We start from the raw sequence: 23,464 nt of genomic DNA on the forward strand, positions 1-23,464 counted from the left end.
GTGAAAGCGTCAGAAACACTCAGGGTGATACAGAAACAGAGCAGAAGGTCTTTGAAATCAGTCCTCCTGAAATAGAAATGTGTTTTCAGTCTAAATAATTGCCTGTGGTTTTGTCTGTGAAGGTGGAGGGCAACATGTGGCTGTAAACTCAACACCAGTGAATACCTGCTTCACATTTGAAGAAGATAGCACACAGTCAGTCCCTCCAGGAAATTGCGATTTTGCGATCGCAATAATTCATCCAAACTCAAGAAATCTCTGCAATATTTGTGAGACCTGCAATTTTGCTAAATTGCTGCAACTTTTCCACATGAAATGTCCAAATCAACAGACATGGTGCAGTGGTACCTTATGTCATGTGGGAAGTGATTGACTCTTCATTGTCAATAAAATCACACTATTTTCCTTTTTTTTTTTTTTTTTTTTTACAATTCTTGCAATTTTACTGCAATAAATGCATATAAAACATTGCAAAATGTATCACAATTTTTGAGAAAAGACGCTGAAAAATCGAACATTTTTGACCACAATAATCACAAAAAAACTGAAATCCCAGAGGCACTGATTGTGTTTTTGCTTTTTCTAACCAATTGTTCTTTTTCATTCTGTTTTACTGATGTAGATTAAGCTTTGTTTTGTCCATTTTTAACATCCTGAAAGCCAAATTTCACAAACTGTCCAATAAAGAAAATTGTGGCTTCTCTCAAATGGGTTTGGTTAAGAGATTTATTTGTTTGTTTTGATGACAAGGACTGGGAGGAAACTTGTGCTAATGGTTGAAAAGATCTAAGAGTGCGGTTGATGCAGATTAAAATATTAATTGGTACTACTGGATCTCCAGCAGATTCATCCATGTACTGTGCACATGCCCACGAACACAAGTATTTTGGATGAAGAGTCATAATTACATTGCAGAAGTATGCGTTCAGACACTCTGAGGCATTTTCATTGGAGGGCCATTAAAGAGCAACATGGAAACAGAAACACATGCCCATATGTTTTGTTAATTTCTTCAATCTCATTCAAGAATAAAAAAACACAGATTTTTTGAGACTCCATATTTCTGTGAACACAAGGTCTTCCTCAGCAAAACCACAAGACAGAGAGAGAGGGACAACGAGCGGATGCTGATGTTAACAAGGTTAATGATGTAAGTTAAAATGATAACCCAGTAGGGATGTGCAGAGAGCCCAGTATTTGTATTTGAATCCTGTTTATGTATTTATTACACTTTTAATTTTAGAAAATTAAAGTGTTACGATAAGTGGTCATGAATAAACTACCTTACGAAGGAGGTCCCCACACCAGGTCTCGAACTGGAGTCTGCCAGATCATAGACGACTGCGCTGACTACTGAGCTAAAACTTTACTCATTGACTCATTGCAGATAGACCTCTACCTATTTATACACCCATAACACACAGACAGCACAGCGTGTAACATGTAGAAGAACTTCAAAGGTGATTCTTGCTTTGCATGTTTCATTTATTGCCTATTTTTACAATCTAACTTTGTGGAAAGGAGAAGAGGAACAACAGGTTATGGAGAGTCTCTTGGGACTTACCCCTGATAGATGTAACAGTGGAGCAGAGGAGATAGACTGAGATAACGATGTAACCGACCTGCGAACTGGTATTCGACATGGGTTTTTTTTCCTTCCCCAAAACAAATAATTTTCAAAATATTTGTATGAAACAAATATTCGTATAAAACCCCACTATTTGTGCTTTGCCGAATAATGTATTTGTATTCGGGCACACCCCTATAACCTAGTTTACCTAATTTATTATTATTATTATTATTATTATTATTTGATACTATTCAGATCTGTAATATTTTCTTTTTTTCTAAATGGTTGGATTGTGTTTAAATGTGCACCACATCAGAAGTTCTATGAGCCAAAACCATCACTGTAGCTTTTTCAATGATGAAGCCAGTTAAGCCAAAATATTAACCATATCTTAATTAAACTGGAAATATAAAGGAGGTTATTTGCATACAATGAAAGTGTAGGAGTCATCCGTTTAATGCTGCCCTTCACCTCCCACAGCCACCAGTCAACACATCTACAGTAAAGTGAAGTAAAGGGGAGATGTCACTGGTTCTGAGGAAACCGACTGGAAACATGAAGCAACAGATGACTGCTGTTGTTTGTTTTCTTCATCCAATATTTAAACCCATTCCACATATTTTTCACATCAGAAAACTGTCTCCTAGAAAGTACGTTCATATACAACTAAATTGTTTTCCCAATTATGTTGCACTATTAAATGTAACCTCTGGCTGGATGATCACAGGTAATGTTTTATTACATTTCTTTATCTCTCTGAAGTCGGGTGTACAAGATGCAGGACCCTGACATCAGAAACCCGAGTTCACAGCTTGGAAGTTGTGGAAGAAGTATTCAGATCCTTTACTTAACCCTCCTGTTGTCCTCGGGTCCTTTTTGACCCAGGAGGACAACAGGTGTCATTATGTGCTGTTAAAACAGTATCCTGACTAAACTTCTACATATAGCAGTCTGCCATAATCCATCAACATATTTTCCTCTGACCTCAACTATAGTTAAAATAATTCATCATTTCTTAGTCAGGATACTGTTTTTAAACCATTTCATTTTTTTTGATGACAGCACATAATGGCACCTGTTGTCCTCCCGGGTCAGAATTGACCCAAGGACAACAGGAGGGTTAAGTTAAAAAAGTACCAATACAGCAAAAATACTAAAAACATACTTTATTACAAGTAAAAGTCCTATATAAAAAATCCTACTACAAAGCCAAAAAGGTTGGAAACCACTGGTTTCATCTTTAACAATGTGTTGTATTTTAAAAGCTTGTTATATTATCCATTGTGTCAAATCTTCATCTGAAAAGTAACTAAAGCTGTCAAATAAATGTAGTGGAGTAGAAAGTACAATATTTCCCTCTGAAATGTAGAAAGTAGCATCACATGGAAATACTCAAGTAAAGTACAAGTACCTCAAAACTGTACTCCAGAACAGTACTTGTGTAAATGTACTTAGTTATTTTCCACCACTACATCAAGAGTCCTGTGTGTGTTCAAGTTAGTTAAAGATGCTGGTGTGACTAAAATGTTGAGCTTCAAGTCACTGTAGACCTTGTTCTGTATTAAACAGAGACCAGGATCTTTATCTGACTTTAACCAAGTGCTGCCAGAGTCTGAACACAACCACAAACACTTTCGTATCGCTGTAGTTTCTACCAGCAGAGATTTTACTGCAACATCAGATATTTAGGTGGAAAAAAACAACCAGGTATGTTGTCTCTGAACTTTTCAGTCATAAGCTAATTATCAACATTTTGTCCAAATTCTCTGATTGCAGCTTCTTAAATGTTAATATTTTCTGGTTTCTTCAGTCTCTATGAAAGTAAACTGAATATTTTTGGGTTTTGAACAAAAAAAGACATTTTTTGACAGATTAAAGGATAATGAAATAATCATTACTGTGTGTTCAGGCCAAATGTGAAGCAAATTTTTCATGTGGCGCAATTACATACAAAGTCAACATAAAGAAAAGAAAATAAACAAAATCAAACCATACAATAAAACTATTAAACAACAAGAAAATACATTAAAATATGTAAATTGTAAATTATACAACATAAATAATACAATAAATAAAGTTTAAAAAACAATAAATTAACATAAATTGGTCAATTTTCAATCAATATAAATTAAAGTTTAGCACAGTCAGGATCAAAGACATGGCTCTAATAAAAGACATGACTATCCAGGTGCATTATGGGAAATGTAGGACTCAGTGTTTTTGTACTAACAGTCAGGATATGTCCACACACACACGCACACACACACACACACTCACACAGACCACCTGACAGGCGATGACTGACAGGTACGTCGTTACTGTGACAACCAGAAAGGATCTAGCCGGAGTCGACTAAATGGTATCATGGGAAAAGAAGAAGAAAGTACCTTTCATCTTCTCTCTCTCTTTTTCAGTCGGGATATAAAAGGATGGTTCATCTTCATCTGAATGGGAGATTAACTCTGAGTGTGTGTGTGTGTGTGTGTGTGTGTGAACATCAATGTGATTTTAGACAAAGCTGCTTCACACACACACACACACACACACACACACACACACACACACACACACACACACACACACACACACATACTCAGCAGTAGGTAGCTTCCCTTCGTTTGAAGTGTCTCTATCTAATTTTCTGACTTGGTCTCTTCGTCCCTCCTCCTCCTCTAATCCCATTTATTTCTTTATTTTTTCACCTTTTCTTCATTACCTTTCAATCCTCACCCCTCCCTCCATCCTCACCCCTCCATCCATCCTCACCCCTCCCTCCATCCTCACCCCTCCCTCCATCCTCACCCCTCCATCCATCCTCACCCCTCCATCCATCCTCACATCCTCACCCCTCCATCCATCCTCACCCCTCCCTCCATCCTCACCCCTCCCTCCATCCTCACCCCTCCATCCATCCTCACATCCTCACCCCTCCATCCATCCTCACCCCTCCCTCCATCCTCACCCCTCCCTCCATCCTCACCCCTGCATCCATCCTCACCCCTCCCTCCATCCTCAACCCTCCATCCATCCTCACCCCTCCCTCCATCCTCACCCCTGCATCCATCCTCACCCCTCCCTCCATCCTCACCCCTGCATCCATCCTCTCCCCTCCCTCAAATCTCACCCCTCCAAACTCCATCCTCTCCAAGTCCTGGTCTCCATTAAAGTCAAAGTCAAACCAAACATGGAACCTGACTGACCAATCACAGGCAAGAAAATTAGGTCTGCGGTTGCCATGGAAACACAGAGCCGTTACCATCAGCACCAACTATAGTCACCACGGTGATGTGACGCTGAAAACTGTTCCTAAATACTTAATATAAATACTTGCTAAATAATTAGTTGTCACAGGTGTGTGTATGAGTCAGACGGATGGAGGTTCCAAGTGCAGACATCGGAGACTGACAGATTAAGTGGCTTTTATGCTCAAAATCAAAAGACAGGCTTACAGGTAGTCAACAGGGAGGAAGTCCAAATCCGACGAACAGATCCAAAAGGGGCAAAAAGTTATCAACGACAGGAACAGCAGGAACAGGTAACAGACAGGATACAAAATGGCTAGGATGCAAGTATACTATGAAGCAACTAAGATGACTGACGAGGAATGAATGACTGAGACAAGTATATGCACAGGGTGGCAACAGGTGAGCAGGTTGGTGTGGAAAATAGGATGGAAAGTCTGGGGGCATCTGGTGGACAGGTGGAGAACTGCAAAGACTAGAGAAAAGAGTACTGGGCTGAAGACAGAGGCAGAAAGGGCAACTAAGACGTAAACAGGAATCGTGACTGTACCCCCTTTTGCGGGACAGCTCCCAGATGTCTCTCCAGGCTGGGTAGGAGGGAGAAAAGAAAAAGGAGGGGTCAAACTGAGCCGGGTCCGGAGGCGGCATTCAGGGAGCAAAACCAAGACGATGGATGGCTTGAACAGTGGAAAAGAGCAGGCAGCGTGAGAGCTCAGGCAGACGACCTGAGGACAGAATGGGGCAGAGGAAGGACCCATGGGCAGACAGAACGAGGGCTGGAAATCATCACTGGAAGACAGGGCATATGGGTGGGGTCGCTCTGGAGGTCAACAGCGTAGGTGGGACTGCTCTGGAGGTTGTTAGAGATGCTCAGGGCCTAGACACTGAGGCTGAGGCATCTGTGAAGCCATTTAGAAGGGTAGCCAAGAGGCTGGAGATCTGGTTAGGTGTTGGCCAACGGCTGGAGGTCTAGTTGGGTGTTGGCCAATGACTGGAAGTCTGACTAGGTGTTGACTGATGGCTGGAGATCTGGTTAGGTGTTGGCCAACGGCTAGAGGTCTAATTGGGTGTTGGCCATTGGTTGGGGGTCTGGCTGGGTGTCGACAGTGGCGGCCGGTGTCTGGAGGTCTGACTGGATGTTGGCTGACAGTTGGAGGTCCGGTTGGGTGTTAGCCATCGGTTGGGGATCTGGCTGGGTGTCGGCAAGGGCACCAGGCAGTAGAAAAAGCTGATGGCCTCTGCAACTATAGAGACCCATAGAAAGGAGACTGCCGGAGGTCTTCAGGGGCAGGATGGCTAGCAGTCTGAAAGCTAGCAGACTAGGTAGCAGACTGGTGGTTAGTAGGCCAAGCACATGTGATTGCTGGACAGGCAGCAGGGGACATAGGGGATCCAGGCAGGTAGTATGGCAGACCAGGTGCAGGACATACAGACAGGGTACTAGCTGGAGCTGAAACAGGATCTCAAGTAGACACAATCTCTGCCAGATCAGTTGTTCCAGCAGCCATGGCTTAGATGCAATAAGGCAGAGTGCCAGAAGAAGAAGAAGGCAGAGAGTCGCTCAACAGCACACAGAACTTCATTTACACACACACACACACACACACACACACACACACACACACACACACACACTAGCAGTCCAACAGACACCTGAGAGAAACTGCTGATAAAGCAATGAGAGGAAAATAAGAAGAGGAGGAGGAGGAGACAATGGAGGAGAACGGCGAGGAAGCAAGACAAGGAGAGAGGGGAGGAGGGGGAAGAGGAGGATGAGGGAGAGGAGGAAGAAGAGGAAGAGGAGATTAAGATTTCTATATTGTCATTTCTCAGTACTCACATACATTGAAACAGAACTAATCCTCTGCATTTGACCTAGCCTATACACACATACACACACACACTGGGAGCAGCGGGCAGCCGCAGTGCAGCGCTCGGGGACCAACTCCAGTTCTTTTTGCCAGTTCCAGTGTTCAGGGGCACTGACAGCAGTATTAACCCCAACATACAGTACATGTCTGTGATGGTGGAAGGAAACTGGAGCACCTGGCGGAAACCCATGCAAACACGTTGAGAACATGCAAATTCCACACAGAAAGGACCTCGAAGCTTCTTGCTGTGAGGCAACAGTGCTAACCACTGAGTACTACTGCAGTAAAAGTACATAAGTATTATGAGCTTGATGTAGTTAAAGTATTGCAGTAAAAGTAGTGGTTTGGTCCCTCTGACTGATATATTATTATATATGACATCATTAGATTATTAATAGTGAAGCATCAGTGTTAGAGCAGCATGTTACTGTTGTAGCTGCTGGAGGTGGAGCTAGTTTACACTACTTTATATACAGTTAGCTAGTTTAGTCCAGTGGTTCCCAACCTAGGGGTCGGGCCCCTCCAAAGGGTCAGCAGATAAATCTGAGGGGTGGTGAGATGATTAATGGGAGAGGAAAGAAGAAAAAACAAAGTTCTGATACACAAATCTGTTTTCAGTTTTTGGACTTTTTCTCTAATCTTTGATTTTTGCTGAAATATTGGATCATTTGAACATTTATTGAAATGAAAGCATGTGAGAAGTTTAGAGGGAAAAATCACTATTTGGTGGAGCTGTTAACAACTCATAGACATGTGAAATGTGAGCCCGACTACACACTGCTTTTTGTAAGACGTCAAAAGCCAAAAAGGTTGGAAACCACTGGTTTCATCTTTAACAATGTGTTGTATTTTAAAAGCTTGTTATATTATCCATTGTGTCAAATCTTCATCTGAAAAGTAACTAAAGCTGTCAGATAAATGTAGTGGAGTAGAAAGTACAATATTTCCCTCTGAAATGTAGAAAGTAGCATCACATGGAAATACTCAAGTAAAGTACAAGTACCTCAAAGCTGTACATGAGTAAATGTACTTAGTTACTTTCCACCACTGTTCATAATCATTGATCAATACCTGAGACTGGAAGAAGAGTCTTCATGATGAAACTCATCATGAAGCTTTAATATTTATTTACTTCTCTCAGATGTAAACATGACCTTCATGATTTTCTTTCATGATTTAAACATTTAAAACTACAGCGGTTTTACCTTTTCTCTGATGATTTATTCATGTTTTTCTTTGATTTATTAATCAGCACGAAAGATGAACATGAGGAGGAAAAGATGATTATCGTGTCAGCAGTCATGAAAATGCTTTTTTTTCTACCTGTTTTTATTTTTATTTGTACACATACATGTTTGTAGCTGAACAGATAATGTGAAATGTAATGACGAAGCTTCTCAGTCTGTGGTCCACAGACAGATAACTGCAGCACATGAAGAGAGTTTAATATCAGGATATGAACGGTTACACTTTAGCATAACACTTTACACCGCACAAAACACACACACACACACACACACATCAGACCATAGTCACTTTTGGGGACATTACATAGACTTACATTAATTTCCTGGAGACTTAAGGTAACCTTAACCTCAACCACTGACCCAAAGATCAGCTTTTTCCCAACTGGGGACACAGCTTTGATCCCCAATTCACTGGTTCTAAGTCTGAAATTTGTCCCCACAAGCAGCCTAAGACAGACCACACACACACACACACACACACACACACACACACACACACATACACGTGAGTGTGTTAATACCTCCTGTGGCAAATTACCTCAATTTCAGCCTTTTCAATCAATCACCCGGTTATCAATACCTACTGAGCTCAGCCCATTACACACTGGCTGTATGTCTCAATGAGTGAGTGTGTGTGTGTGTGTGTGTGCAGTATAAAGCAGAGCCCTGTGAAGATGAGCTATGAGCTGTCCTCCTGAAAATACCCAATTACACCCTGGAGAACTGTGTGTGTGTGCGTGCGCGTATGTTTGTGTGTGTGTGTGTGTGTGTGTGTGTGCATATGTGTGTCCTATGTTTAAACGCCCAATATGTAATTTCTGCCGCTAGTGGTCTCTCAATCAAAACATCAATAACAAAAGACGGAGTTTGATGATGTTGTGAAGTAGTGTGGGATCATGGGAGTTGTTGTCTTCATTGTTAAACAACCAGTTTCTCCTGGTTTGGATTCCCTCAGTGTTCATTGTTCAGGAGGTTTTTACCAGGAGCCGAATTATCTGCAGAGGTCTCCTCTCCAAGAGAAACGTACCCGGGGATGAAAGCCGGTAAAAACACTGAATAAAGCAGTTTCACGTTAAAAATTAGTGTTTCTGTGAGGCTGTTCGGAGGACACAGGATGTCCGGGAGGGGCTGTGAGCCGAGCTGCTGCTAACGTTTGCTTAGCTTGTTTCTTTGATAACTTCAGATCCAGACGTCCGATGACTAAAATCCTTCATCCGGTTAAAAGATATACTTAAAAACAACCGACATCTAAAAAAGTTTATTGTAAAAATGTGGCTTAAAAATTTAAATTGTTGGAAACATTTGGAATAATGTAAATACACAACTGAAGAAAAAATATATCATAGGTCTAGTAGTCTTTAGACATTTTAATGCGGAATAGTTACAAATATTGTAGCTTTAAGTTGCTGTTGTCACAGTTGCAGTTTTTGTTTTTACTTTCTTCCTGAACGTGATGGTGAACCTGACTGTAAACCTGAGTGTGAGTCTGGTGGTGAACCTGACTGTAAACCTGAGTGTGAGTCTGGTGGTGAACCTGACTGTAAACCTGAGTGTGAGTCTGGTGGTGAACCTGACTGTAAACCTGAGTGTGAGTCTGGTGGTGAACCTGACTGTAAACCTGAGTGTGAGTCTGGTGGTAAAGCTGTGAGCCTAGTTGTGAACCTGAGTGTTACCTACGTGTGTATATTTTTTGTGACTGTCTAAATACAAACACCACCGAGCACCAGTGAGACCCTGGTGGTTAAAGGGTTTCTGCATTAAGCCTTCATTCAGCCTTCATGGGTGACTTGACTGTAGCAACGACATCAGTGCCTGGATGCAGATGGATCCTCTAGGGTCTCGAGAGACTTAAATCTGCAAAGTCCAGGTCCATGGTCTTGAGGAGGGGGACAGAAACTGACACGTTTTTGTATCTAGATGATGTCATCACTGAGAGGCCAGTGATGAGAGACGACAGGGTTCAACCCTGATCAGTTCTCTTCTGCCGGCTGCACCTCCAACTCCCCACTGCTCTCTAGCATCTTTACTGTTTTTACCGTCAGTAAAGACAGTAAAGACGGTAAAGACAGTAAGACACAGTGAATCAAATGAACAAGCAGTAATATAAAGTTAAATTGTAGCATTTACACTGGGTTACACACCTGCTTATTGACTAAGTTGAGCACCTAGTGGCTTAATCTAATAGCCTGCTAATTATCACATAAGCTTCTAAAAACTGCAGTATTGACAATTAGTATTACAACACAATGAAGACATAATGTCAGGTATTATTTATGATAACTTACATTGTCACTGACACACACCGTTGTAACAAAGGATATTGATAACAAAGATTGAAGAACAGATCAGCCGACTGAGGAAAATGAACTGTCCACACAGTAAAGTCTATAACTGAATGAGTTGTGTGCATGCACACAAAGTCTCTGAGGCAGAATGGGAGCGGCGTGCTGTGATGTCGATTATTCTCCAGCAGGGAGTTTTATACAGACGCTATAAAGAGCCGCATGGTCAAGTGTAATGACTGTTCAGGCTGTTGGAGAACCACCAGCAGTTGGTGCAACACAGTCTGTGAAACTGCACTTCTTCGCATTTGTTTCATTAACAGGTGTAAAGGCTGGTGGAGCAGGCAGCATATTGATATGATAATGGATGGTTGGGGGCATCTTCATCCATTTATGGATAATTGTGGAAGTGGAAATGAGGCTCATGTGCCCAGTTCCACAGTGAGTTTTTTAAAACAGAACCATGTGTACACACAGCGTTATACATCTGACAAAAAGAATGAATCTGCATATTTCTGGCTTTGTGTTTACACACAGTTTTAGTCATGAATCTACACAGAATTTTACGCCTTTGGCTCCTGGTGCTGGCAAACACAGCATCACAACATCTGTAACCCAACGGAGAAGTCAGCTGGCATTGTTAACGAAGCTGCAGCAGTACTGCAGATCGTCCACTGGACGGCTCGACACTGACAGCTGAAGGCTGATGCAGGGAGGCAGCTCAAGTTCCCAGACACCATGACAGAGAGCACAGTCAGGCCACACATGGTCCCGGTGTCTGAAACAGGAAGACAGGTGGACGACTGTCCTCTTTGAAGACCTGAGGGAGGCCTCAGAGAGACAGACAGCTGGTGGGAGAGTGTCGGAGGTGAAGACAAGAAGTCCTTCATCACTGATGTTGCAGAAACAGCATCAACACGGCTGTGGATCAACTACACTGCTGATCATACACATCATTAACCTGATCACTGATCAATAACACAGATAATGGACAGAGACTGTATGTGTGTGGGTGTGTGTGTTTGACCTTATCAGCTCCATTCAGAACTCATTACCTCATCAAACACCGATGAAACGATGAAACACACACACACACACTCACACTCACACAAACACACACACTCACATAGACACGTCTGGATCAGAGGAACAGGGGGGTTGTGGGAAGGAGATTAAACAATACCTCTGAGAAATGACCATACACACACACACACACACACACACACACACACACACACACACACACATACACACACACACACACACACACACACACACACACACATACACACACACACACAAACATACAGTTTCAGGACAATCAAACAGCAGAAACACACAGAGCTGTAATGAGCTATTTTACATTTTATAAAAGCTGATGAATCATTTATTATTCACACAGCATCAGAGCGCGCGCACACACACACACACACACAAATACACACACACACACAGTTACTAAAGAGCATGGCGGGGTAAACTGTAGAACAGGATGTTATTTTTGGATTTTGTTCTAATCAGAGCGAACTGTTTTTTATTGACGAGCTCCAACAGGCAAAATAAGATCAAAATGACTTCAGAAATCTGCAAACAGACAAAAATCATCCCAAACTAATCACTTATCAATCCATTAGTCAGTGAGTCTACAAGTATGGACACTTGTAGACATCAGTTATTGTCAGTTTCTTCTTCTCTGGACCTTCAGCTCCCTGCTGTTGTTTTTCATCATGTTGCTGTTAGTCAGTTTGCTTTCAATAATGTCACGCTGAGCTGCAGATTCGTCTCGCTGCTGCAGGAAACCAAAGCAGATGCTGCTGCTGCTGCTGCAGATCCATAAGAGCATGAAATCAAGTGGAGCTGGCTTTTAATTGGCAAAGATTAAAAATAAACAACAGCACTGAAGAGCAGCTAAACAATAGAGGGACGAGGCCTGAGGTGGAGATGAAGTAAAATCTGTCAGCCACACGACAAGCTGCTGGAACAACACTGAGACCACATGACCAATCATTCAGCTTCAACAAAACTACACGACCAATCATTCAGCTTCAACAAAACTACACGACCCATCATTCAGCTTCAATAAAACTACATGACCAATCATTCAGCTTCAATAAAACTACACGACCCATCATTCAGCTTCAACAAAACTACAAGACCCATCATTCAGCTTCAATAAAACTACACGACCCATCATTCAGCTTCAACAAAACTACAAGACCCATCATTCAGCTTCAACAAAACTACAAGACCCATCATTCAGCTTCAACAAAACTACAAGACCCATCATTCAGCTTCAATAAAACTACACGAACCATCATTCAGCTTCAACAAAACTTCGATAAAAGCTTCATTGGCTGTCATGTAAGCAGGAAATGATCTTACAGTAATGACCCGCGATAGCAATCTATATTGAAGTATTTTAATTAGTTTATTGATTGATTTTGCTGGTCCACATATTCATAAACTAACGTTGTTTAGCATTTTGAGGGATCTCACAGACCTACACTTCACACCTGCTATTTTGGTTCATGTCTATGAAGCAGCACAAAATGAAAAAGGGCTGGATGAAGGTGATTATAGATTATTAAATACTCTCTCAGCCAATCACCTCACTGCTCTCAAAGCTCTGAAACAGCTGAGCCAATCACAGTGAAGCATGATAAAGACAGCTCAACAAACTGAAACCTTCTTTCCAGGAAATGTCTGAACAGTTTAGAGACATGAACACACATCACCACAAATCTGCAGCCAAAGACAGATGGAGTTTTTTCATCAGTTAGTTACTATAATAAAGATGGAAATGAAAAAGAAATATATATGCATATTAGGGGCTGTCGAAGTTAATGCTTTAACATGATAACACATTAACGCAATCCCACTTTTAAGAAAAACAAGTGCTGTTAACGCAGGTTCTGTTTGACCCTATGAATCACTCTTAGTTCAAGCTGCAAACTGAATGTGTGCCAGTCTTATTTTTTTCCTATCTGCACGCCGCTAAGACCCGCCCTACTCAACTTCTGACTGGCTAGTACTCGTTGCCTTCGTTGGTGAGGTTTAGGCATGAGGAGTGAGATGGTTGGGTTTGGGTAAAAATATCAAGGTCAGAGCCAATCAGAGGCAGAGTAGGTTCAGGTCTTTGCAGAATGCAGGTGTGAAAAAAAAAACAAAAGAAAATATAATCTGATTCACTCTAGCCTTCGAGTGAATCAGATTGTATTAGAAGTCGCTCTATACACTTTGAATCGCTGAATGATGGAGAAAGGCCTCTTGGACGGGAATTTCCATTTCAAAACTTTGCCAAACGGCTTGCTTAACAAAACTAAGGCTGTATGTAGTTACTGTCAGACTGAATTCAGTTATCACCGGACTCCATCCAGCCTGTGATATCACATGCAAGTCAAGCACACATCTAACACCATCAGAGTTAGCCCTGGTAAGAAACAACAGACCATGCTCAACGTTTGGTGGAAAACAATTGCTAAATGGATTGCTCCAGCATCCACCGACTCAACTTATGAGTTGCCCTCAAGAGCCACAGTCGTCACTAGGATACACGAGCTGTATGAAACAGAGAGCAAAACTAGCTAAGGAGTTGGAGCTCACAGTGACTGTCATGCTTACTGATGACTACTGGACATCACTGGGGAATCATAGCTACCTCGAGGTTACAGCCCATCATATCAATGAACAGTAAATACTGCATTCACATGCTTTGACTGTCATGAAAACAGAGGAGAGACATCATGCTGAGGCGTGCACCAAACATTCAGCACAGATAGGGCACGAAACATAATTGTAAATTATAAACACTTGCCATGCACTGTGCACAACATTCAACATTCTGTCAGTGTTTCTGCAGAATAGAGCATTTGGTGGTGCACTTTCCAAATGCCAAAAGGTGATGGGGCACTGCGAGTCGCACATGGGCTGAGGACTGAGTCACTCATACAACTCCGCTCTAAAGATGGTGAAGCGTGTTCAAAGAAACCAACAACCACTAAGAGATGCACTAGCCTTACAGAAAACCAACGTCGCCATGCCAACAAAGGCTAAGCTGGAGAAACTGCAGAAGCTGGCAACGTTGCTGGAGCCCTGCAGGTAACCCTCTCGCTCTCCCTCTCTCTCTCACTGGCTGCTAACACAGGTGAAGCACATTACTTTCAGAGGCCTCAATGCTGATAGGCTACACAGTACTTATGTATGCCAATATAGATTAACTTGTGCCACTGCTTTTAGCTGAGATAAAGGCCACTTAAAGTTAAGTATGACTGCCTCCTCAGCACATGACCCTTGGTTTAAAGGACCTCAAGTGCCTGAGAGATCTGAGGTGTGGGCATTGATCACTGGCATTCTTAAGGAAGAGATGCTTGCACAGCAACCAGTGCAAACAGTAATGACTCCACAGAAGAAAGCAGCTCTCTTAGTTGCGTCAGATTCTGTATCTGATGAGGAGGAGGAGGAGTAGAAGGACTGTAATGAGAAATGTCTGGAGTGCTTCAAAGCAGAACCTGTCATCAGCACGGAGGATTGTCTCCTACAGTGGTGGTCCAAACATGCTGGGGCACACAACAAGCTAGCCTGCCTTGCTCACAAGTACTTGGCAACACCTGTCACATCAGTGCCTTATGAGAGGTTGTTTTCCCCCTCTGGGCATATTGTGCAGAGGAAGAGAGCTGCCTTGTCACCTGGAAATGTGACCAGACTTGTGTGTCTAAGCAACTGGTTTGGTTCAAAATAACAAAATAGAAAGTGTAAAATTGTGTATAAGTCAATATAATCCAAAAGGCCAACCTGCTGTTACTGTTGAGAAATTAAATGTCATTACTGGACTAACAACTTGATTTTGAATTGTGTTCTATTGAAGTAGGTCTTTACATGGACTTACATACATGGACACTGCAATATGAGTCTTTTTTTTTTTTTTTTTTTAAATTGTAGAAGAATGATGGTCTATATTCATCGCAACATCTAGGACCCAATTTCAACCAAAATACAACTGCTGTCTTGACGCTGCTTCATGTGAATGAAGGCTTGTGTAATTTACACATTTAATCTGTCAGCAATGTTTAGCCAAACCATCTCCCTCGCCTTGTTAATTGCGGCAGTTTTGCCCTTTTTGGTGAAGACACCTTTATATTCTTCATATAGTTTAATCAGCAGGTTTGTTCCGCTGCTGAGAAGAACATCGCTCTAGTTTTCCCTGTTTTTGTGACGTAGTATCATCTTTTCGACAATAGACTGTTCTGGGCTGCTTATGCACTCCATGCACGTGCACAATACAAGCTTATTCAAACCTTGCTAGAGTTAACATTGACTAGACACTCGGGGTGTGCCCAAATACAAATACATTATTGGCAAAGCATAAATAGTGGGTTTTTTCATGAATATTTGTTTCATACAAATATTTATTTGGCAGGTGTCTGTCTGCAATGAGGCAATGAGTAAAGTTTTAGCTCAGTAGTCAGCGCAGTCGTCTATGATCTGGGAGACTCCTGTTCAAGACCTGGTCTGGTGTGGGGACCTCCTTTGTAAGGTAGTTTATTTATGGACACTTATTGTAACGCTTTAATTTTCTAAAATTAAAAGCCTACTAAGAACAAAAACACTTTTATTCGAATACAAATACAAGTAATTTTGCTCCCTCAACAAATACAGATACAAATACTGGGCTCTCTGCACATCCCTACTAGACACAGGAAAGCAGACTCACCTGGAGGAGGAGGAGCAGAGTGGAGAGGCTGATGTAGAGGAGACACAGAGAGGAGGTGCAGTGAGGAGGATGAAGAGGAAGAAGAGGAGTCTTCTGGCTCAGTCTCTCTGGTCTTTGTAGTGTCTCTTCTCACACGACCTGGAAACAAAGAGACATATTGACCTGTCTTCTGTCTTTCTCAGAGGACCTTCATCAGTGCCAACACCTCCCTGACCCAGAATAACCTTCATATCTTCACAGAAACATCTCAACAACTGCCGCTTTACTTTGGGCACAAAATAAGTCCCCCAGTACCACTCAGTACATCTGTAGCAAAATAAAAAGTTGGTGAATGTGTAGATCCCCCCCCCCCCCCCCGACTGCCAAATCTGAGAAATTAATCACTGTCACATTCCAATATGGAAATTCCCATATATAAGCTATTGTCATCTAAGAGTGGGAACAGGACAATTTTAATATATTAATAATTTCATTACATTTATGATGATGATTTATGGATTACAACATATTGGCTATTCATTCTATGATTAGTAAATAAATTATGTATTATTTGCAATTACACACCTTTTAAATATTGTATATTTAGGCCCAATCATTTTTAAAGAATGTGGTTTTAATATACTGTCTGAATAAATATTGACAATATCATTTTTTAAAACCGTGGGACGTTCCTGATTTGTGGGTACGTGTCGTCTGAGGCAGTTCTAAATTTGTTCAAAGAGTAAGAACAAATTCAGGTAAGAACATATTGATGAATCCTGGATTTGTGCTTAAAACATTTGTTCGCACGGTTTAAGCACAGATTTGTGCGTATGCGCTGTTTGTGAATGAGGCCCATTGTGATGGAACATCCGGATCTCATTCCTGCTCCTCAGAGGAAGAACCCTTTCCTCTAGTGCCACCTTCAGGACAGACGTTACATGTTTAGACTCTCAGAAAAAAAACGAAAAGTCATCTGTATATTATTTATTCAGTTCGACGCTTTCACGCTGCGGCTGAAACAAACTTTTCTGTTGTTCCTCAAATTTCTTCCATAACATCTGAGGACACCTTCCAGAAAGAATCAGAAAAGTTTGGGACCCAAAAAATGAGGTTATGAGCTGAAGATGTTGACAGCTAACGTTGCCACAGAGGTTGTTATTTATAGTGAGGAAGAACAGTTTGTTTGTGATGAAAGGTCAGAGGTCGACACTATTCTGTTCATTTTAAATTTATAATTTAATTTTAGTTTTAATGCAGATCTATGTGTGTGTGTGTGTGTGTGTGTGTGTGTGTGTGTGTGTGTGTGTGTGTGTGTGTGTGTGTGTGTGTGTGTTTGTGTGTATGTGTGTGTGGCAGATCAGTCCGCCTCCACACGTTTGTGCTCCTTTCAGGAAACACTGACCTAAATCTGTTGACAGCCAGCAGCATCACAGCGACAATAAAACATCTGTGTAAACAGTTAGCTTGTTAATGCGGCAGGATGCTCTGCTCATGTTGACAAATACTCATCAAATAGAAAATCTCTGATCTTTAATAATCTGTAGTTCATATTTACACATATTACCACCTGAGCGGTACGTTTACAGTATTTTACAATACTGAATGTGTCTTGTAGTGTGAGTGTGATCAACTGAAACATAACTTGTTGCATTCATCATTAAAATGGCATGTTTGGGGTTTAAAATAAAACTCAAACTAGATGAAGATAGATGTAAAAGTTTGTTAGCGATAGAAGGACTCATTTGATTTAAAGTAACCGTGTAAATGTGTGAGAGAGAGACTGTCACTTGTGATTGATTAGTCACATCTGCAGACATCATGACAGGAAGCTCAACTGCTAGATTCTCCACAAACAGTGAACAGTGTTACTGATGATCAGCATGTCTGAGAGGATCTTTGTGATTCAGGTTCCTGGGTTTTCTTTATAAATGTGTTACAGAGATAAATTAAATCAGCGTGAAGCTCAGAGTTAAATGTTCTTATACAACATCATGATGTCACTGTGTTTCTTCTTAAATCTGAGTTGAGAAAACAGTCAAACAAATATTTTATTCATTATACAGTACAGTAGATGTATATATATATATATATATATATATATATATATGTAGGTTGTGGTGGCATCAGACTGAATAAGGAAACCCAGACATCCTTCGCCAATGCCCTCCAGCTCCTCCTAGGGGATCCCAAGGTGTTCCCAGGCCAGGAGAGTGATGTAGTCCCTCCAGCATGTCCTGGGTCTGCCCCGGGCTCTCCTACCAGTTGGAACACATCCAGAGGGAGATATCCAGGAGGATCCTAACCAGGTGCCCAAACCATCTCAGCTGTCTCCTTTTGATGCCAAGGAGCAGCAGCTTTACTCCGAGCTCCCCTGGATCTCCAGGCTCTTCACCCTATCTCCTGAGCCCAGACACCCCTGGAGGGAACTCATTTCGGTCCCTGTTATCCGTGATCTCATTCTTTCAGTCATTACCCAAATCTCGTGACCACAAGTGAGGGTTGGGACGTAGACCGACTGGTAAATTGACAGATTTCTGGTTCAGCTCTTTCTTCACCACAGTACAATGCCAAAAAGCGTGTCAACCTCACACTTCATCTTACCCTCACTGTGAACGAGACCCGGAGATACTTGAACTCCTTCACTTGGGGCAGTAACTCACTCCCAACCCAGAGGGAGCAGTCCACCTTTTTCCAGCAGAGCACCATGGCCTCAGATTTGGAGGTGCTGAGCTTTTTTGGTTCTTGTTACAACCCTACCAGCTGCATTCTGGATCAACTGAAGCTGTCCGATTGATTTCTTTACAGACAGACCTGTAAACAGACTGTTGCAGTAGTCCAGTCTGCTAGAGATAAAAGCATGTACAAGTTTCTCTAGATCTCTGTGACATCAAGTCTCTGATCTTTGTGATATTTTTAAGATGGTAGAAGGCTGATTTTGTTATTGACTTAATGTGAGCACTGAAATTCAGGTCTGAATCGGGGATAACACTAAGGTTTCTAGAGTTTTTTACTTTTCAGTGACAGACTATTAAGGTTCTTCCTTTGCACCAAAAACAATGACTTCTGTTTTATCCTCATTTAACTGAAGGAAATTTTTGAGCATCCATTTGTTTGATACACTGTCCCAGGGAGTCTACTGAACTATAGTGGTTTGGCGACTCAGCTTTGTATATCTGTGTATCATCTGCATACATATGGTATGAAACCATAACCTTTGTCACATTGGCTAAAGGGAACATGTAAAGGTTAAATAACAGAGGTCCCAGAATCGACCCTTGTGGGATTCCACACGTTGCTGGGAGGCACTCTGAGGTACAGCTACCAATCAATACAAAATAGTGTCTGTCTTGAGAGTAGGACTTGAACCAACTCAAGACTATGTCAGAGAGACCAGCACAGTGCTCAAGTCTGTCTGCTAGTACATGGTGATCAATAGTGTCAAATGCAGTAGTAAGGTCTAATAGCACAAGGACAGAGACTTAACCAGAGTCAGTGCTGAGATTAATGTCATTTAGCACCTTGATAAGTGCAGCAACAGTACTGTGATGGGGCCTGAATCCAGACTGGAAGGTGTCAAGATAGTTGTTTTCTACCAGAAAGTTGTTGAGTTGTCTGAAGACAACTTTTTCAATCATTTTGCTAATAAATGGCAGGTTTATATGGGTCTGTAATTATTCAGTACTGATGAATCTAGATTGGCTTTTTCTAAGAGTGGCTTGATGACTGCAGTTTTCAAGGCTTTGGGAAAGACACCTCATAGTAGTGAACTGGTGACTATCTGTAAAACATCTGCTGCCAGGCGACTAAAAACCTTCTTAAAGGAATCTGAAGATAGAGAGTCAAGGCAGCATGAGTTGTGAGCATGTAAAAAAATATTAATGTAACATAAGTTGGAATTGAAACCCACTTGAATACATTAATAAAATAAGATAAAAAAAAATGAAAATACAATACATAGAATGTGTACTTCAGTGGTGGTAATTTGAGACTTAATAAGCGAAAACTCAGAAAGTATTTCGCCACGTGTACACAATCTGTAAATCAGCGCCTAGGTCTCTGAAGCCATAATTTAACAAAACCTTTTCCTTTTTCTAATGGACACGGACTCACCATCAGTTTTGATTAACCGAAATAAGTTTCTTTCAGCTTCCCACAGAACGTCCTCTCATTGGTTTAACCTCACTCTTATCTGTGTTGGACACAACCTGAAGCTGCACCCTTAGTGGTGCTGTGGGGGTTAAAACACACCTACCAACCACTGACCTCAGCACGTATGTAACATAAGTTGGAAAATGACTTGATAATAATCCACTTGGTAATAATAATAATAATAAAAATAAAGTGAAAATAGAATAAAGTCCACTTGATAATAAAATAGTTTTTAATGAGCTGAAGTCTCTCAGTTGCCAGTAAAAAGTGCATTACAGTAATCAAGTTGGCTTGAAATGAAGGCATGAATCAGTTTTGCTGACATTGTACAGCATACAGTATAGTATATATTGGGCAGTATATAGTATGTATCATTCAGTATGTAGTATACGTAGGATAGTATATAGTATAAATAGTACAGTATACAGTACAGGTTTGGTGTTTAATGAGTTTGAGTTTTTCCATTATTATTAATGCTACTACTAATAATAATTTCTGTGTTTAGATGCTGGACTGTGTTTCGTCGAGCTGCTACTCTCTGTGTTCTTGGCTCAGTCTCATTTAGACTCTGAGCTTTAGTCTTGTCCGTACATCTGTATATCAGCTCTGTGTCGTGGACAAAGCCAGAGTGGGTTAGTGTGGACAGGAAGTGGACAATAAAACACTCCGACAGCCAGTCTGACCAACCTCAGTGAAGCAGGCCGCACAGAATTAAACATCATATAAATGTAGGTTCTATGAAGATCATTTATCAAACATTAACACATTTTGCAGTGTTTTTCCTACACTGATTTTGCTGAATGTAGATAAAAACACAGAAGTCCTTTCACTGGTTATGTAATCAGTTCAAACAGAACATCTGCTTTTATTGCTCAGGCTTTTTGTTGGGAACAAGTGTCGCTTTTATTTGTCGTACTGTTTGTGATTTTTAAGTCCAAGTTAAGAAGAATTGAATTCACCATGCAGACCGATTTAGCGAAAATCTGACAAAACGATCCTGACAAACTAAACTGAAGAGAAACGGGGCCTCTGCCAGAAAATCTCCAACATGAACACACACCCACACACACGAAAATAAAAGAACATTTAATCTGCATTTGTTGGCTTCCACAAGCCTGTGACTGCATCTGAACGTCCCCTCAAACAAAAACTAACTTGAGCGGCTGTGGAGGGAAAACATGCAGCTCAAATAATCTGTGTTCAGACCAACAGAGAAATCAAAGAGTCTGTTTGAATGAACGCAAACAATCTAGGCTCTAAGACTGAAAAAAACAGTCCAGTCGAGCAGAACAGATATCTCATTACAGTCCTCATGAGGTGAAAATGTTGGTTGGAATCGTTTTAAAGTTGAAAACATTCACACTGGCTTCTACTTTTTATGATTATCTAAGACTGTCCTCCCAAGAAAAACAACACAACAGGTTGTAATGTTAGTCGAGCTATAGTTAGTTTGAGTGACAGCTGCCAGCTAGCTGCCGTAGTAACTGTGAGGTGGAGCAGTGGTGACGTTCATATGATGTATATATATGTGGACAGATTTCCTCATTCAGAGGAGGAGGGTGGATGGAGGCATTCACCCAGCAGTGGGCTTTCCCACAGGAGACCGTTGTTTTTTTTTCTGCCTCCAATGCGAGTCGGGACAGTTTTTTAAAAAGCGGAACTACAATCGTCTCCTAACCTTAACCCCGTGGTTATTACTGTAGCCATGACGACAAAGGTGGCCAACAATTCTTCCACCACTAAAAGGTAAAAACAAATCTAACTGTGAGTCCTTCTGTCAATAACGAGACTTGATTCTGATTGGGTAGGAAACAAACGAGTTTGACAATTTCAAACAAACGTCTGCCTCTGGCTCCACCCACCTTCATCAGGTGACCTCTTACCTGAGAGTCGAGAAGGAGACAGCAGCAGATGGGTCCTGAGGGCGTGTCCACCTGGCCTCTGGATGATCTGATTGGTCAGTCGGAGGTGTTTGTCTCGCCTCTGGAACACGCCCACTTCCTCAGGTGAGATCCAGCCTTCGGTCAACTGGAAACAAGCCAGCATGCTAGCATGTTAGCAACATGGCTAATGTTTGTGAGTGTGTGTGTGTGTGTGTGTGTGTGTGTGTGTGTGCTTACCTTGGGGAGAGGATGAAGAGGATGAAGAGGTGAAGAGCGATAGAATGGAGGGAGGACAGGAACGACTTCAACAGCTGGACGTTCCCACTGAAACAATAAAAAAGAAAAAACAGTTTATCTGCTCTGAATCAGTGATGAGTTGTTTTGATTTTATTGAAATTTACAAAGAATTTTCTGGTACAGGATCTAAATCCTCCAAACCAGACTCGACAATTCAAAACAAACAAACCATACAACAAACAATACCACATCATACTTCTTTAAAATAACAGTAATTTCACAAATAATCACAAAAAATATCCTTCGTTGACCAGAATTTATCCAATCTATTTTTAAAAGAGTCAACTGTTACAAACGTATTCAGTTTCAAATGAACCAAAAAGCATCACTAACACCCAGGTGATAATGTTCTCTCCTCTTATTGGTCAGATGTGTTTGGGGTGGGAGCGAGAATGTAAACACAGGAAGAAGAAAAAGCTCCCATCTGCCCAAATATCAAGAAGACAACATGCGTGGTTGTCAGTCCAGGTCGGACCTTCCTTTACAGTTTGCAAAGGCGATGTTATGACTGGAGGGTCACCGGTTCAATCCCCTGGACCGGCAGGATAAATCTGGGAGGGGAAAGTGAAGAAGCAGCGCTCGCCCCTCCCTCATTACCACCACTGAGCAAGGCCCTTTACCCCAACTGCCCCAGTGGAGTTGCTCAGTGGCCGGCAGATGAGACTGTGGTTGTACTGGGCAGCTTCCAGGTATGATTGTGATCAGGGCTTTCCTGAAAAAGAGAGCATTGCTCTCATTGAAAATTCCTCTGAATAATAAAGGTTAAAAAAAATAAACAAACAAACAAACAAAAACAGTTAATCTAACTCCTTTTCACTCAGAATGAGAAGTGAACAGAATGTTCTGTGTGAAATAAAAATCTAAGAAAACCACACAAAGAGTTCAATGTTCAGGTGTTACTGAGCAGATAGAGATGTGTTTTTAGTCTTTTATAAAGACGTTTGTAGCTAGCATTAGTGTTAGCAAGGTGCAGGAGAAAGTGGAGGGTCCAACTTTGTGCTAATGTTAAACAGTCAGCTAATGTGCTGTTAAAGATTAGCTTGTTGTGTTTGGTGATTTTGTTTTGTCAGTGAATTAACGGCACTGAGCAGGAAGCTGTTATTGGACGTGTTGACAATTTATCAAGTGTGTCTTAAACCAGCAGTCAGGTGTCTGTAATCATTCCTGCTGTTCATACTGGATATTAAAAGATCCTTCAAATGTGCTTTCAATGGAAGTGATGGAGGCCAAA

At 41.4% G+C, this 23,464-nt stretch overlaps 2 protein-coding genes across 3 annotated transcripts in view; one reads left to right on the forward strand and one right to left on the reverse strand.

The window, feature by feature from the left end:
* LOC122971137 (microfibril-associated glycoprotein 4-like) overlaps nucleotides 1–23,464 on the forward strand; it is a 750,976-nt gene that overhangs the window by 686,366 nt on the left and 41,146 nt on the right. The gene's annotated exons all lie outside the window — the stretch shown is intronic.
* LOC122971122 (transcription elongation regulator 1-like protein) overlaps nucleotides 1–23,464 on the reverse strand; it is a 39,823-nt gene that overhangs the window by 10,053 nt on the left and 6,306 nt on the right. For both annotated transcript variants that reach the window (XM_044337640.1, XM_044337639.1), the window contains exons 3-5: nucleotides 22,174–22,260; nucleotides 21,937–22,081; nucleotides 15,923–16,060 (exon numbers count right to left, since the gene is read on the reverse strand). In XM_044337640.1, the coding sequence (XP_044193575.1) occupies nucleotides 15,923–16,060; nucleotides 21,937–22,081; nucleotides 22,174–22,260 (370 nt within the window). The remainder of the gene's footprint in view (nucleotides 1–15,922; nucleotides 16,061–21,936; nucleotides 22,082–22,173; nucleotides 22,261–23,464) is intronic.

This window comes from Thunnus albacares, chromosome 20, assembly GCF_914725855.1.
Source record: "Thunnus albacares chromosome 20, fThuAlb1.1, whole genome shotgun sequence".
Taxonomy (NCBI): domain Eukaryota; kingdom Metazoa; phylum Chordata; class Actinopteri; order Scombriformes; family Scombridae; genus Thunnus; species Thunnus albacares.